Genomic DNA, 17,221 nt, shown 5'->3' with positions numbered 1-17,221 from the left:
GGCACAAGGCACAATCCTGGTCCTGGTTATCAGAGTTTATATGTACAATATGAGCAAACTGTTCTACTCTGAGAGCATAAAAAGGCATTACTTTTGTTACAGACCTCCTTCTGGTAGGCATAATAACAGGCACTCGAGTTAAACCCATGTTCATAACAAGCTGGGATACAACCTCAGAGCAGGGGAAACATGATAGAAAACACAATCCTATTAACAGACTGCCTTCTTTGCATATACTTTTTGCTTCTGAAGTTAAAAATGTTTTGTAATAGATAGTTAAACTCAAGCCCAGAAAGTCTACTAGACATAGTCATATTTTGAAGGGTATGAGCGTCTTCCATCCTCACTTCGAGGAGCTTCTTCGTACCCTGCACCTTTCCTAGTCTTCGTTTCAGGTTCGTACCCAGAACCAACCTTATACGGCCCCGTTCTGTAGGAGATATTCCGTCCCGACGCATTGTAGGACACCGCTTTGTAACTGAAAGAGACACAAAAGGTGGCATCAGCCAGTGGAAGGTCTATGACTACCCAATGCTGCATCCTGTTTGCTGCTGGGTTTTGGGCAACTCCATACTGTGTCAGCACTTGGAGCCTCTCAATGAGCTCAGAGCCAACCATCCATGGACTGGCTGTAAGTCTCTTTCATGTTTTTTCATAAACTTATACTTTCTTTCACATGAGTAAATCCTTGGTTGAAGGAAGGACCCAACTACAATGCCCAGCTATGCAGGTGTACAAGGCCCTGCCTGATGTAAATCATAGCTCAGCTCATACAACCTACACCTCCTGATGATCTGCAGTGCAATTTGCAATCAAAGCTGCAATTAATGAGGCTGAATTAGCCAGCACATTGCAAATTTTAGATTTTAGGGTTGATCTCTCCTGCCCTCTCTATTTGTTTGCAAGTCAGGTAGTCAAGGAAGGGAAATGGTCACTTTTGACCCATGATACAGGGCAAACAGGTGTAACATCATGGTAACTCTTGCAACAGGGGTATTACACATAGAGACAGAATCATAGAATAGTTTGGGTTGGAAGAGACCTTCGAAAGCCATCTAGTCCAACCCCTGCCATGAGCAGGGACAGATCCCGTGGTGTGCTGGCTGTATGCTGTCCCGACAACTAAGGCTTCACCCAATACCTTCCCATGTCTACCACGGACAGGCTTACCGGGATTCTTCTGGAATCAGCCCTCTGCAAGCAAGGCACATCAAGATGCCTCCTACGAGGGCCAGGCCACCAGCTACCCAGCCAACGAAGAGGGCTGAACCAAAGGTGTACCTAAAAAACAGAGACATGGCTGGTTGGTGCGGTGGCAGTGACCCAGTCTGCTTCTTCTGAAACACGCTGAACATTGTCATTCTCCCTCCAGCCCTGCAGAAGTTCTGTGAGCACCATCCCACCTGCAGGCTCATCCTCCATGGGGTCTCTACCTCCTTGAGCTGTGTGAGCAGAGACATCCCAGCCAATTAACTTGGACAAATTATCTCCGGTGCAGATAAGAAAGAGACTCAATAAATCTTGCAAGTCCTGGGACCAGATTAATTCACACCCAGAGTTTGCCCTTCCTTTGGCTGCAGCACACCCTGGCCCTGTGGGAGACATGCACCATGAAGAACGCTGAGCCAGTTGACCACCTACCTGTTCTGGACGTTCTGCATTCCCTGGTACATGTTGGCTGTGGACATCCAGAAGTTTGTGACCAGCATGTTGGCAAACACGGACACTCCAGTGATGGCACACAGGCCTGAGATCAGACAGAAGGACAGACTGAGACCCACATAGTACAAGAAGTCACCTTGGACCTTGGGGAAGCACCTTACAGCTCTGGAAATGTGTGTGAGACACTACTGACGTGGGGACCCACCATGTGCTACACATTTCTGCCAGGACTTCTACACATTTACAATCCAGTAGCAAGAATGTAATGTCACACTACAGAATCCCGGGTCATATCAGCACCAATCTTTCTACTGATGTGTTTTCTCATAGAATATGAGTTTAACAAACAGATTGTTCTAGCTGCTGAAGATCATAGAATCGTTTTGATTGAAAAAGACCTTTAAGATCATCAAGGCCAACCATTAACCCAACACTGCCAAGGCCACCACTAACCCATGTCCCTGAGAACCTCATCTCCGTCTGTCCAACCCCTCCAGGGATGGTGACTCCACCACTGCCCTGGGCAGCCTGTTCCAATGCCCCACAGCCCTTTGGGGAAGAAATTGTTCCCCAGATCCAACCTCAACCTCCCCTGGCGCAACTTGAGGCCGTTTCCTCTCGTTCCGGCGCTTGTTCCTTGGGAGCAGAGCCTGACCCCCCTGTAGTTAAGTTTGAAAGGTCTGTTTTACAGTGAAAAATATGGATGAAAGATTCCCTATAAGCAATTATTTTTTTGAATGGGAAAACACACTCTCTGACACGTGGATGAGGAGATACGTTTACAACCTATTCATCACCAGGCAGTGATGCCTGCCTGACTCTGCCTGGAAGACCAGACTTGGGAAGGAGGAATTTCTCCCATTCACCTGCACAGGTGATCACTGGTATGCCCAGCTGCAACCAGCCTGGCAGCAATGACATTATCATTCACTATTGCTCTCCTTAGCAGAGTGATTCATGCTAACGAAGACCACCGTTGTACTGTAGGCCACTGTGGAAAGAGGTATAAAAAACAGCTAAAGGTCGTGTCAGTGTTTGTTGCCAAAAAATACGGACTCCAGCTTTTCTGGGCATCCGAAGTATTTATCCCCACTACAGCAAAAGTAACTGCTGTTCAACTGCAAGGATTTGAAATAGGGACATTCTCTTTCCCTTCATTAGGCTATGGATTTGATCTGATTACTCATCTGCAATAAAGTGTGGGAAAACCTGTCAGTGGTGTTCTCAAGCATTTGCAATTTTGAGGTAGCTGGGCAACACTAGACATCCCTGCAGCCTCCCTAATAAACCAAAGTATTAAAAAAACTTAGGCTACCACAACCCTGAGAGTCTTTATAAAATTACTATGTGCAAACCTCAGACTCTTCATAAAGCTATTATGTAAAAATAAAGGATGTAATTGGACATAACAATGTTATACATGTAACAAATTGAGAGAGATGATTTTTTTAATCTGTGAGCTGTTTTTTCAGCCTACCGTGTTCTGTCCCATACAAAAACTTCTGATTTTCTTTTACTAAGCAGAGGTAGAAACCACTTGACGCCAGGATGGAAGAAAAATGCCATGAACTTCATGCAAGCAGCAACACTTTGGGTTGCACCAGAAGGGTGTGAAGACTTTCCCAGCCATCAATTCCAGGCAACCGCAATGCCTTGCACAAGAAAGACACAGCACCATCCACTCACCAGCAATAATAAACATGATGCCGGAGGTCAGAGTCATGTTGGCTTTTGCAGAATCCTCCATGCTGCCAATCCGGATGCATTTCAGAGCAAAAATGCACACAAGGAGGCCAAGGATGCCCAGGACAATACCCACGATCATGAGGGCCCTCACAGCCTGGAACATCGCTGCAAAATAAATGGACAAGAGTGACTGAAATGAAATTCATCAGAGCCTGGGAGGTTTTTAAAGATGTTTTTTGTCTAAAAATAAAAATATTAAAGGAGAAAATCCCAAACATATTTAGCAATTCATGTGCTGAAAGCAAAGACTATGCCTTGGAAAATGGGCACTGGATCTACTCTCAGTGGTTTTTTATGGGGCACCTCTGGAAATGTAGCTGGTTTTTTGAACTTCTGAAAGAGTTTGACAGTTTCAACATAATTTTTGTATATGTTCATTGGCACTGGGAACAATCTGAAACTGAGCTGGTGTGCAGCTGGGATAAGAATGAGTTGTTTCATAACTGAAATGATTGAGAAAGCTTTTTTCTCTCCCCAAGCAGCAATGGAAGCAGATGTCTCCACCCAGCTACCCATGGTGTTTCCAGCTACTGTGTGACTCAAGGTGAAGTTCTGTATGTTCCTGCTTTCCAGTAAAACATGTGGCACGGGGGAAGAGGAAAATCACCTTGACAAACATTACACATACAACAAGGGAGAGCAACAAAACTTCGGCAATGATATCCCCAGAATATCCTTTCCATGGTTATTTGCAATATCAGTCCTGTATACAAATGCCCACGTTCACTAATATGAATACCCTAGCCCTAGATTTGTCCCCATCAAGGTGAGGATGCTTGGTTGGAGGTTTGCGGTGATGCTGGTGGGTCATGCCCATGGGAGATGAGCGCTGCTGTCAACCAGCTGAAGGCCTCAAAAACCCTCCAGACTCCTCTTGGCTGGAGTAGAAAAGTAGAGAGAAAAGAAAAAGGAAACTTAGACCTTTTAAAATGGAGAAGTGAAGGGCGAAGGCCATGCATTCGAATACCAAGGTGATTTTCTAAGAAGGTGGCACACAACCCATCTTGCCCGCAATTCAGTGCTGGCCCCAGACGCTTCTCCTAGCTGAGACAGAAAGGCGGCAGCGCTGGTAGAGCACAGGGAGAGGGTCATCGAAAGTATTTCAAGGGCTGTTATGATTTGGCCGGGACGCTTTGCAGCGTCGTCTTGCCCTCCCAGGAGTCCTCGCAGTCCTGAATTTGGCTTTGATGCTCCCCATGCACGACTGCTCATCTTCTGGGAAGATGATGTGTGCTCCTGACCAATGGAGATGGGAACGCAGCATATCCTACAGCCCCAGGGACTTCACTCTACCTGCCTGTCACCCCTTTTGCTGGGCTGGCTGGGATGACCATGGTGCCCAAGGGTCCCATATGGCCGGACTAGAGCAGGACAGAAGGGAGCAGACCCTGCTGGCCTCGCACAGGTTAGAAGAAATGTTTATAAACCCTCCCAGGAGGGCAAGGGTGGGTGCTGGGATGCCCATGTGGGTCTCCTTGCTTGTGGGGTGCCACAAACCCAAGCAAAACTGTGCTTGACACCACAGCACACAAGGAAACCAGTGGTCTGCCGTCCCACAGGCTGGGAATACACCACCTTCTCCCACTGGGGCTGCTGCTCTTATGACTCAATTTGCCCTTATCAGCTGATAACAAGTGCTAACGAGCCTGGGATTTTCAATCTCCCATTCATCAGCCCCCAGGTGCAAGCTCATTAGTTATTATTCATCAGAGAACAAGAAGCTGGCGGATACGCCTTATCAGCCCTCAAAGGTTGTTCGTGCAGCACCTGATGCAAAGCAGAAAGCCACAAAGAGAAGAAAATCGCAGTACTCATTTGTCTTTGTAGTCAATTAAGTCTCTTTGCAACTGCTTTTGTTTCAGGGCCGGCAGGAAGGGCTGATACTCCAGGTCAACATAAGATGCTATGGATGGTGAGGTCCTTGTCCCCAAGACAGGAAGACGGTCACTCATTCCTGGGATGCTTCCTACAGACCTTATGGTTCCTACATGCCACCACTGTGGTGGTCTCAACCCTTCAAGAAGTGATCTTAAGCTAAGACCTCACGGAAATATTGTGGGTTGCCAGGAAAGATGTTCCAAGCGCCTTGGGTGCCCATGGAAGGACATGACAGGCAGGCCAAGCCAAGCAGCTCCTGGGACGTTGCACTTGTGCTGGAGCACTGAGGTCCAAGTGTGGTGAACCTCCATTGAAAAGGAGCAAACTGCAGCTGTTGGAAAGGGGAAAGAGACAGAAAAAATGCAAAATAGGCATCAGCAGTGATTCCTCTCTTCACGAGGCTGAAGAATGCGTCATCTCAACAAAAGGACAGAAAGGAGAAGAAAGCACTCCCAGGTCTGCTGTGGCATGAAGTCGTCTTCGTTTGGCTCATGGGACTGAAAGTGAGAACTGTTTGGAAAGAGAGTGCTGCAGTTTCAAGTGAATTTTCACATCCATCAAAAGTTCTCTGAGTAGAGCTGCTTTCCAAAGCTGAATGACCTCCTCTAGAAGGAAGGAGTGGAAGGGCTTAGGCAAACAAAATAGGAGATTAAAAAAAAAAAAAAGTATCAGGAGCACAAGGTAGCAAACAGCCCTATAGTTAAAGTCAAGCACAGAAACTACCTGTGGTTTTGCATCCACATTTTGCACCAAGTAGGATAACTTCGCTTCATACCTGCACACCTATAGTTGCTCATTTTGCACACCTGATTTCCATACAAAGGGATGGTGTGCCCAGAAAATCGTAAAAATGCAAGCTTATTCACTGAAATAGATGTTTGCATCAAAGTAAATGTTTGCATCACCGTGTTTTTCAGATATCAGTGAAACTGGAGAGTTGTCTTTTTCCCCAGTGTTGCTGTAAGTAGTGAGACGTGAGTGAAATAAAACAACTTAAAGTCATCTAAACTAACATCAGCTGCATTTCTGTTACTAATACAAAACCGCAAAGGTGGAAATCTAACTTTATGACTAGTTATGATTAATGGAATATAGAAAGTTTAGGGAAAAAATAGCTTTTAAGTTCACCAAATTAAAGCAGGGGCATTCCTTCTTTATGTTTCAAAGTATTCATCAACTAAACAGACAAATAAAGAAAAGAAAACTGACAGAATATCTCTAAGGCACCACTGAAAACTCCTGTGACTGCTTTGCACATTTGCTTGTTGCTATATTACCTAAAAATAACATAATAAGTAAAATCACGACTATGATAAATTGGAATCAAAATGATGGTTACTGTTGCCTCATTGCTCTTTTAAAACAGTCCCCTACACAGCATTATGAGGATAGATACAGATATTGATCAACATTTGTATATATAGTTCAATAAATGTTTTTAATTCTTCAAAACAAACGGTCCCTTAGGAGAAGTGACTGCAAACATCACTTTTGCTCTTCCAAATGAAAAAAAAAGAAGTCGCCTAGCAATCCTGAGGCTGGGTACACACAGACACGTTTATTCCATCGCACCCCTGGCAGTGGGGAAGCAAGGTTGGCATCCCTGAGGATACAGGGCTCAGCCCCCACATCCTGCTCTCTTCTACACCCATCATAAATGCAATTTATTAGTGCTTGCTTGTACCTATTTGCAATTGTGCACCAAGAGTGAAAAATACACTCTGGGGGCCGTATTTATTGCAAGGCACAGGCATGACAGGTCACAGAGGGGTGGGAAAAATAGCCCTTCTTGTAAAGTAAGCAAGCAAATGAGAAAGTAATACCCCTCTGCAATCTACTTCTGTGACCACGAAAACTCCCCAGGTAACGTGAAGTGACTGAGCGCGCCTTCCCCCTTCTCACCCTTCCTACACATGCTGCTCACCGTCAGATTTCTTCAAGTCCAGTTTTCTTCTTGGGGGGGAAAAAAAAAAATCAATTGTTTTCTATAGAAAACATTATTGTGATCACCATGCAAAATTACACACAATTGTTTTCCTTGTGTTTCGATTCAAACGGACAGAACATCTGTGGGTTTAAACATACTCGCTCTCCTCAAATGAATGGAGCTGTGCTGATTTATGCCAGCAAAGGGGCTGAACCCATGATGCTCATCCAGAGATCACCTACACGTGCTCCAAGTTATAACCTCTGCCAAGTCAAGGCATTATTTTGGTAACAGACATGCACATATTTTTATGCGCATACACCGCAGAGCCTGGAAATTTTATCCCTCGCAAAGTGCTTTAAGTTGTCTGCTCCTGCTTTTGGATGAAAACTGTGCAGGGCTCCAGGAGAGCTCCTGGGTTAAACCTACTGCATCTTTTGTCCCTACCTGGCAGCCCAAGAATGGTGAAATACGGCCGGCACTCTGTAAAGCCAGAGCTCTGCCGCACGCAGCTCCTCCACAGTCCCTGATACTGGAAGACGGCCGTGACCGGGTTGTCATACAAGTCCTGCGTGCTCCACATATCCATGGAAGTGGACACGATGCACCCCGCGACGCCCAGCGATGAAACGATGAAGCCCATCACCTGGCAGATGGTGGTGGACATGGTGTCTCCCCTGGCGAGAGGAGGTGAGGCTGCCCCCGTGAAGCTGCAGACCTAATGGGAGCACCCAAGTCCTCTTGCCTGAGCCACCAGAAATGCAGCAGCTCTTATCAGATGCTTTGCATTGAGCGGTGTGTTTGCTCAAAGTGTTTTTGCAAGATAGTCCAGTTTCACTCTCACCGGGTAGGTTCGTGCCGGCAGGGCCAGAGATATGAGCTTTTTGTCCTTTAGAAGTGCTTGTCCTTCCCCAGCCGAGCAGCCACGCTCCGTTGAGTGTTGGGCAACCCACTTAGAACATGCGCCGTTCCCCCCACCGAAACCCTTTGCTGCCCATCGGGTTCTCCGGTGCGCTTGGCACGGTGCAAATGTGCTGAGAGAAGGACCATGGGCCCAGGTGAGCTCAGCATCTCACCCAGGTCACCACCTCCCTGGCCCTCTGCTTGTGCAAAAGGGGAGTAGATCTCCCATCAAACCAAGATAGAGACATCTCTACACGTGGCCACCCACGCCAACATCTGCACAACAGACATGTGGATAGTGAGGGATGCCAGGGCTGAGCTCTGCAGGAGGATGTGGGGACACCAGCTCAGCCCAGGGGACAAACAGGGACATGGTGGCTCCTTGCAGCCACTTTGAGCATCACCGAGGTTGCCTCAGATGTTGACCATAGCACAACACAGGGCACCAAACCAAGAGCCACAAAATGATCCAGCAAAGCTCCTGAAACCCTGTTCTCCTCCCACCTGCATCCACATCACATGGTCCCACTGAAACCCATGTGGGGAGAAGGACGGGAGGGGCACAGGGACCATTTGGAAACTGCCTTTTTACGGGTGGTTGTCTGTATTGACAGCGGTGATGGTCCTGAAAAAAGGAGTGGGGGATATAAAAATTAGGAAATGAATTATCTCTTTGCACTGTGGAGAAGTGTGATTTTATTCGAATTTAGTAATTTCTACTGCCTTTGATAAGTTTATGTAAGGAGTACTATCTCCAACTTCTCTAAAGGTCAGAAATTGCCAGTAAAAATAATAGCGAGAACAAAAACCATAGAAATGAGCCCTCAAGAACCAGAGATCAAAAGAGCTGCCCATACTCTGAGGGACAGGGCATGCTGGCTAACATTCTTCATCTTGGATAATTCATCACGAAACACAGGGATGGGGAGGACCTAGAATCTGGGAGGACAAGTGCTAAAACACGTGGCTGGGTCTCCACCCCGTCCTTCACTGCCCATGGCCTGTGGCAGGTGGGAACCCCAGCAGCAGGAAGAACAACGCGTCTTGAGGGTCTCTTGCAATCCAAATGATTCTATGATGCTACGATAACCTGCTCTACCCCTTCCTGCACCCCAGTCCAGAAAGGCTGGTTGCACCCAAGCCCTGATGCTCCCTGGCAGCTCTCCTTCTTCATGCCCTAGAACTTGCCTTCTTCTCACCATCTGGAGGTAAGGGACCACTTCGCTCTTTTTCCAAGCTAGAAAACCTCAAATCATGACCCAGGGGCAGATGTTCTTCTGGGGCATAACCCCTGAATGGTGGTGTCACCCCACAGCATTAGTGTGCAACGGTTTGCAGGGCTGCACAGTAAAACGAACCATGGACTGCTCACAGCTAAAAAAACCCCAGACCCTGGGGAGGAAAAAGAAAAGGGGGGAGGAATACAAAGGGCAAACTATTTTTTTTTTCCAGATTATTTTTTTTCCAAAAACCTCTACCACCTTTAATTTTTTTTTTTCTACTAAATCGGACAAGTGGGTTGTTGTATGAATACCAGTGGAGGTAGCCCTCCCGTGCACCATGCCCACGTATTTGCTTTGCCGGGAGGGGACCCACCACTCCTTCCTCCAACCCTTTCTGCTGGTTTTGGCTTTGTGCAGCTCGAGCAGCATTTCAAATCAATAGGGACCTTCTCACCTCCTCTCCCCCTCCACCATTTCACATCCCCAAGCCCCATTGCTCCCCCCAACACACCTACTGGAAAGAGGACCATCCCCTGGATTGTCCCTCATTGTGTCCTGAGCCATCCGGGCAGTGCTGCCTCACTTTTCCTTGGGCATATTGTTTTCTCCTGTTCATGGGGGATGTTGCTTCTCATCATCCCTCTTTACTCAGGGGCATTATAACCCCAGAGCAATGGTAGAGCAATCAAAAATTATCATTGAAGGCCTCCAGACATCAAGAAAGCCTGGGTGAACCAGCCTGCCTTTGATTTTGAGGGCCAGATTAAATCACGTCTCTAAAGAGGATAAACCAGCACAGGGTTACAAATCCCCCCCTGAAACCTCATGTATGGTCCCCTCCAAAATGGAGCTGAGAAAGCAAATTCAGTAATGAGGGTCACACTGCTGTCCTTAGCAGAGACAAACAAACACCCAGCCATGCTCAGCACTCCAGATGGTGTCATCTTTGAAGGATTATTTTGTATTGGGGGGCATTCTATTTGCTCATCCCTAGGAATTTTCCCTAAGGTGCTATCCAGCCACCCCAGCATCGGCTGCTTGCCATTTCTCATGCTTTGGTTACCGTCACACTTGTAAACATCGGGAACTCAAATCTCCCACGAATACCTTCCTCAGTGGCTGGTTGAAACAAAGTTCTGGAGAAAAAAACACAAATTTGTTTCCATCCCAACCCTTCTCCTAGCCCACTTTCTCTACTTTTCTGAAATGTTCTTATTTTAAGCTTATTTTTAGTAGTTGTTTCTGAGTCACTTATAATAAGGAAAAGTGTGTTTCCCTCTGCAAGAAACTCATCAGCCTATTTCCTCAGCAACCCAGCCCAAGGAGACACCTCTTGCAAAAGCCAAGTTTCTTCACCAAGAGGCAGAGAACAGGGCTCCCAGTCCGCATACTGGGACACCTACAGTGGTTTACCCAAACTGGGAAAAGAAAGGAAAGGTACATTGTGACCGCTCCCCTCCGCAACCTTTATTTCAGCTCTTATTTGCTTTATCTACCCAGGCATTGCCTCTATATTATCTAAAAACTGTTCACTGGGCCCATTGCAAACTCCTGAATGTTATCACCGCCTCTCCCATAAAAATCACCTACAGCTCATGTTTGCTTTAAAATTTGCAAATATAGCCCACACCCTGCCAGTCAGTTCCAGCTTGTTCAGACCGAAACAAAGCAAACCCACCCTTCTCCTTCAGTCCCTCCACTGCTGCGACAGCCACAACCTCCAGAAGTGTGTGGTCCACCAGTCTGTAACACGAGAAGGGCTCACTGGCCTTTCTGAAACGAAATGGGGAAAGGTGGCCTTGGAACACCCTCATGCCAGCTCAGACCCACTCCATGCCATTGATCTTCAGGTGGTCCAGAGGAGCTCAGGAGGTCCCTCAGCAGAGCTGGGATGCATGAAGCTGCATCCTTCCCTACGTGTCTATGAGCTGTAGCCCAGCCCCACATCTCCACTGCCTCTTGCCGTTTCCCTCGCCTTGCTCCTTGTCCGGCCCTCAGCCTGGATCCTTTAGAATTAATTTTCATATCTCTTGTCCTTTCATGGCGCAAAAGCACGAGACAGTAGCATGGATGCAACGTGTGCATCTAGCTTTTTGACACCTCCCACTGGGCTTTCTGCCACGTCTCCCCACCCTGAGTGTTGATGGGGATTGGAATACCCAAAATCTCTCTAAGGGTCCCACATTAGCCCTTCTCCCATCCCCACACCTTCTTCAGCTCCTGCTGTGACTGCAAACCCACCACAGCCTCACAGGTAGGTCAGATCAACGTGGTAGGTTATATCAACTTGATAGGTTATATCAACTTGGTAGGTTATATCAACTCTCCAGCCCATTTGGGCCACCTAAACCCTCCTGTGCATAAAACTTGATCTCAAAAGACTTTAAAAGCAGGTTACAGTAGTTGCCTGCAGACATTTCAAAACCTTGAGCTGAACTGAATGCGTTAAAGGACTTTAAGTAGCAAGCAGAGCTTGGATGAGACTTTGCCGTGGCCATCACCAGTGGAGGAGAACGACACAGCGATTAGCAGTCCCCGTCCTTAAAATTTTGGGCATAAAGCAGTTCCAGGGAACAGAGATGCTGTTTCTTTGGCCAGGGGTGCTGCCATGTCTCCAGAATCCCGAGAGCGAAGATTTTACTGATTTTACTTTTCGTATAACAAAAATAAAACCTTGCCAGAACATCATTGAAATAGAATTTAAAAAATTCAGAGACTTCAACATTAAAAACTTCCCAGGTATAAATTGTCCTTGGGGAGCATCTACCCATCTCTACTACCTTGCGCTAGCAAAATTAAAAGCTGTTGTTTTGTGCAAAATTCTGGACAGTCATGATTAAATTCCCATGGGCTATTTTTCATCTGACCCCTGTAGCAACACATACCCATTTACCAGTTGCGGAAGTTTAACGGGGTGCTCTCAGACTAAAAAAGTTTACCATTGGAAAAGCAAAAATATTCATATTTTTCAAACCACCAACTTTTTGTTCCATGGCAGAGGTGCCTCAGCCTTTCTGAAAGGGTCAAAAAGGGTTTTGACTTGAGAACAAAATGTCCTTTCAAAAATGTCTGAACCACTCTAGCCAAACAAGTCAGGAAATAAGAGAACAAAACAGAAAAATTACTGCCCACGTTCTTGCAGTTTCACAAACTTGTCAGCAACTGAAAAATGCTCCTTTCAGCCCAAAGTGCCCTGTGAGTGTCACAGTAGGTGAAACTACCAGCCTGCCAGAGCTCAGCTGTTGCTATTTGTCTGTTATTTGCGTGTTCGAATTCAGATTGTGTCCTCCAGACAACCACGGTAAAGTCTGCTGACACACCAGAGCAAGCAGCAAAAATAATAATAATAATAATAATAGAAAGCAAAATCTGAACAAACAAGCTGAGTTCTCAAGTGACATATTTCACCAGAGACTGTTTATAACCGAGCAACAAAGGTGAGAGCCATAAACTACTCGTGTTATTTCTCATTTTCATCTATTATCTTGATTTTTCCTCAATCTATTTGAAATTAAAATTCCCAACTAAATTGAAGATGGATGATGGGTGAGACAAGTTTAATCTTTGCTATGGGAGCGAGGGATTGAGAAGAAAAATCCTCAGAACCCAAAACTTCATTGATGTACTCGGGTCACCTCGCTGCTTTGCTAGAGTCCTATTATTTTTATTCACTCCGGCACTATTGTTCCCAATATAAATTGCCATTGTCAGAATAATAAATAGGGGTTTATAATGGAAATGCTGACAAACCATTAACTATGGTGTGGTTAGCAAGGAGGATTTAATGGAAATCAAGGTGCAACACGGTCAAAATAAACACTGGGATGATCCGCTTAAATAATATCTTAGCAAATTAATAATTTGATTTTTAGCATCACTTTTTGCCCCCCACTCTGGTTGGGATACAGTTGCTCTTTCCTGGGGGTGGGTGGGAAGAAATGCCCATAGGAGCAGGTGAATTCAGGAGACAGAGTATAATATAATATAAAGCACAGCACTGGGCTGGTTGTTTTTGCACCAGCTTCTCCAGAGACTGGAAGTGTCAGACAATATATAACAGGAGGGAAAAGAGCGAGGGAGAGCAAGGGAGTGACTTCAGAAGAACAAGCCCTGTTCATTAAAAAAATAAAGGGCAAAAAAAAAAAAAAATCCACCTCACTTTGTAGGGCGGTGCTGGTAGCACCGGTCACAGAAATCTTCTTGTTGGGACAAAAGCAAATATTAATATTCATGTACCTGCACACCAGCAGAGAAGGACAGCATCTTTATTTTTAAAGGTTGCGTTTTATTCTTTGGGCTTTTTAAAAATCCGTTTTTGTAGGTGGCTGCAATAAGCCCAGCAAACACACGTGGTAATTACCCTCCAAGATGACCAGTTCATTAGAAATCCTGATATTTAGGATAAGATGCCCGTTCCTGTCCGCAACTGGGAGGGAGCTGCAGAGCTTGTTGGATGTACAGACTGACCAGCAGCCCCTCTACTAAATGAAGGCAATCCATCCCCCAACACTGCCATATATTCTCATTTTAGGAAATTAAAAACACACTCTCCAGACACCAGTCTTGCAAAAAAATTGCAAAAAGACTACTCCAGCTTTTCACTGTAATGCTGAAGTTAGCAAGAGAGGTATTTTGAAAGAACAAAAAAAAAAAAAAAAAAAAAAGCGCCAACCCAAATTCTCAAGTATTCTGTTTTTTTCACAGATTGAAGTAGTCCCCAGAGCTGAACACTTGAAAAGTTTAATTGCTTCTTCTGTAGAGTTACATTTTCTGTAATTTTAAGCTTTCAGAGCTGAAGAATGGAGGAAGTTCTGCAGCATGTGATGGGTGCATGCGTGCGTGGGAAGGATTTGCTTTTTTCCACCTCTATTTATTCCTCATATGCCAACTTCAATCTCTTTACTTATAAGCAATTAGCCTGCTAGAGTCAAGGCCCTTGTACTTCCAGGAAAATGCATGTCTGCACCCCAAACTTTGTGTGAGCAAATATGGACTTTCAAAGCCTCAGCTCTGGTAAGAGGAAGATGCTCACAGGCATCCCTGGCACTTGCACCACGGCAAACACCAGTTGGGAACGAGATGATTGAGATGGAAATACAGCTGAGGGGGCAAAACACCCCTCCCTACTGATGTCAGAAGCCGCAGCTGCACTGGGTTATACTGGTTCGATTTGCGCAGAAGTAGACTACTAAGGAAGGAAGCAATTTTTGTGCACAACTCTTATTTCTGTGTGCCTTGGCGATGCCGTTTTGCAGAAGTTCTGCAACAATTTGTTGATATAATTGGCTTCTTCCCCCAGTTCTTGCTACGTCAAAGCACAGAGGCTAGATGGATATAATAGTCCATAAGTGCCTTTTTTTCCTCACTATATTAAGGCAAGAAGGAAATCCAGATAATCCTGTTGTAACCTAATTGTTTGCACCCCTAGATACTCCAGGCACAACCAGCACAGGAACGATACCCATGGAAGAAGAAACTGGAACCAAAGGAGAATTAGGGAGAAATCCAGCCTGGTGGTATTAGCCCGTACAGAAATACAGTGAGCTGAACTGTGACATATCCTCTTAGAAGAGGATCTTCTCTGATGCTGAGAATATTAGTGGTTTCTGGTGGGAAGCCACGCACAGCCCTGTAGCTGGGGTAGGAGTGGATGCCCAAGCCAGCCACAGCACAGGGGACAAATTCTTCTCAGTGAGGGTGACGGAACACTGGAACAGGCTGCCCAGGGAGGTTGTGGATTCTCCTTCTCTGGAGACATTCAAAACCTGCCTGGACGCCTTCCTGTGTAACCTCACCTAGGTGTTCCTGCTCTGGCAGGGGGATTGGACTAGATGATCTTTCGAGGTCCCTTCCAATCCCTAACATTCTGTGATTCTGTGATTCTGTGAAATGTCCCCACGGAGCAACCACCTCAGGCACCCGACGCACAGTCAACCGTAACGAGTTTTGCTGAGCCTCAACTTGGCCACGGGTTTGGGTTGAGGTGCCTCCAAGGGACCTGTCCTCCAAACAAGGTGAGCACCCGAGGCCCCAGAAGCCTAAAATTTGGGTTCCCCGCTCTGCACCGAAAGTCACCCATCGCCACCGCGCACGCATGGCTTCTAGGAACAGAGGTGGGAGGTGATGTGCCCGTGGCTCTCGCCTCCCATCTCTCTGCCGTCGCCGCGATCGAGTCCTACCTGGCAGCCCCAGGATGGTGAAGTAGCCGCGGCATTCGGTGAAGCCGGAGCTCTCCCGGACACACGTGCGCCAGAGGCCCTGGTAGTTGAACACCGCCGTCACCGGGTTATTGTACAGGTCCTGGGTGCTCCACTGGTCCATGCACGTTGACGCGATGATGCCTCCGATTCCTAAAGCGGACACCACGAAGCCCATGGACTGGCATATTGTCACGGACATGGCGCCGAGCGCTCGCTAGGCAGGTCCTCGGCACGTACAAAGCCTCCACGATCCGGGTCTGGGGCAGGCAGCCAGGGCAGAAGGGACTTTTAGCTGGAGGCACAGCTTACGTCACGGACGGGAGTCGAGAGAGGCCTGGTCCGCGCCGTATAAGCCTACCCTTTCCCTTTATCTGTTTCGGTGAGATAATTTTCCTCGCTCGGTACCAAGAGCCGTTTGTTACGCATGGTGTGAACGCCTCGCTCTCTGTTTACCTTCTCCCTCCAGGCAGGGGTGCAGCCGGCGCGGGCAGACGGGGACCAGCAGGTCCCTCTGAAACAGCCCGGGGACACCTTCTGCAGAGGAGACTGTGTGCTCCAGGAAGCCAACCACAGAGGTGCTTAAAGCAGACGGAACGGATAAAAATTATGGAGAGCCTAATCCTTTCCCCCTGTACTGGGTGCTGGTGAGGATGCACCTCGAATCCTGGGGGCAGTTTTGGGCCCCTCACGCCAAGAAAGGCCTTGAGGTGCTGGAGCGAGTTGAGAGAAGGGAACGGAGCTGGTGAGGGGCTGGAGCACAAGTGTGATGGGAGCGGCTGAGGGAGCTGGGGGTTCAGCTGGAGAACAGGAGCTGAGGGGAGACCTTCTGATCTCTGACCTGCCTGAAAGGAGCTTGGAGCCAGGGGGGGTCGGGCTCTGCTCCCCAGGAACAAGCGCCAGGACCAGAGGAAACGGCCTCAAGTTGCGCCAGGGGAGGTTGAGGTTGGATCTGGGGAACAATTTCTTCCCCAAAGGGCTGTGGGGCATTGGAACAGGCTGCCCAGGGCAGTGCTGGAGTCACCATCCCTGGAGGGGTTGGACAGAGGGGGATGAGGTTCTCAGGGACATGGGGCAGGGCCAGGGTGAATGGTGTGAACCTGCAGTTTGCTGTGGGAGGACCAAGTCTGGCAGGCAGGCAAAGGAGGGGAGGAAAAAAAAAACCAAACCACCAACAAAACAATAGAAGTAAAGGCATATCCTCATTTGCTATTGTCTTCACCCCCTCATCCAAATATGAATTTAGACCTGTTTAGATGGACAAAGAATGAAGGTAAGGCAGACATGTTGCTATGTGTTGCTGTAAGACAAGAGACCTGAACTTGTCACAGAAAATCACTTTGTTGGGTAACCTCTTTTTTGCCCATTCTGCTGCATCCCCCACCACTTCTTTACTAGCCCAGTTTTCCACTGGCTCCAACCTGGGTTTGGTTGGAGAGTAAAGAGAAGAAGTGGACCGCTATCATCTGGCTACATTCACTCTTGCTCAAGGACCACTGGGTCTCTCCCAGACGCTTGGTCTCACACGTAGATGGACTTCCCTGTGAAACTGCTTCTAAAGAAGGTCCAACCTGTTGTGTGAACATAAGTGTTGGCTCCTAGAGATGATTCTGTTTCATGCGTCTTTTTGAGAGCACCAAATAATCTTGGGAAGTCATCCAGTCCTTTCCCACACCCAAAGTAAA

The 17,221-nt window shown here is 47.1% G+C and overlaps 1 protein-coding gene across 2 annotated transcripts; it reads right to left on the bottom strand.

The window, feature by feature from the left end:
* Window positions 1–300: 300 nt before the first annotated feature.
* CLDN18 (claudin 18) lies at window positions 301–15,738 on the bottom strand. Of its 2 annotated transcripts, none has more exons than XM_065640390.1 (5): window positions 15,519–15,738; window positions 3,349–3,513; window positions 1,642–1,747; window positions 1,171–1,281; window positions 301–478 (listed from the first exon to the last, which is right to left on the bottom strand). In XM_065640390.1, the coding sequence occupies exons 1-5, from the start codon at window positions 15,736–15,738 to the stop codon at window positions 301–303; spliced, it is 780 nt and encodes a 259-aa protein (XP_065496462.1). The 2 variants fall into 2 exon arrangements, with proteins under 2 accessions (XP_065496462.1, XP_065496461.1); XM_065640389.1 differs by lacking the exon at window positions 15,519–15,738 and adding an exon at window positions 7,661–7,880.
* Between the last annotated feature and the right edge of the window lie 1,483 nt (window positions 15,739–17,221).

This window comes from Caloenas nicobarica, chromosome 8 (genome assembly GCF_036013445.1).
Source record: "Caloenas nicobarica isolate bCalNic1 chromosome 8, bCalNic1.hap1, whole genome shotgun sequence".
Lineage (NCBI taxonomy): Eukaryota > Metazoa > Chordata > Aves > Columbiformes > Columbidae > Caloenas > Caloenas nicobarica.
The sequence above is the reverse complement of the archived record's forward strand: the minus strand, read 5'-3'. Positions and strand labels throughout refer to the sequence as shown.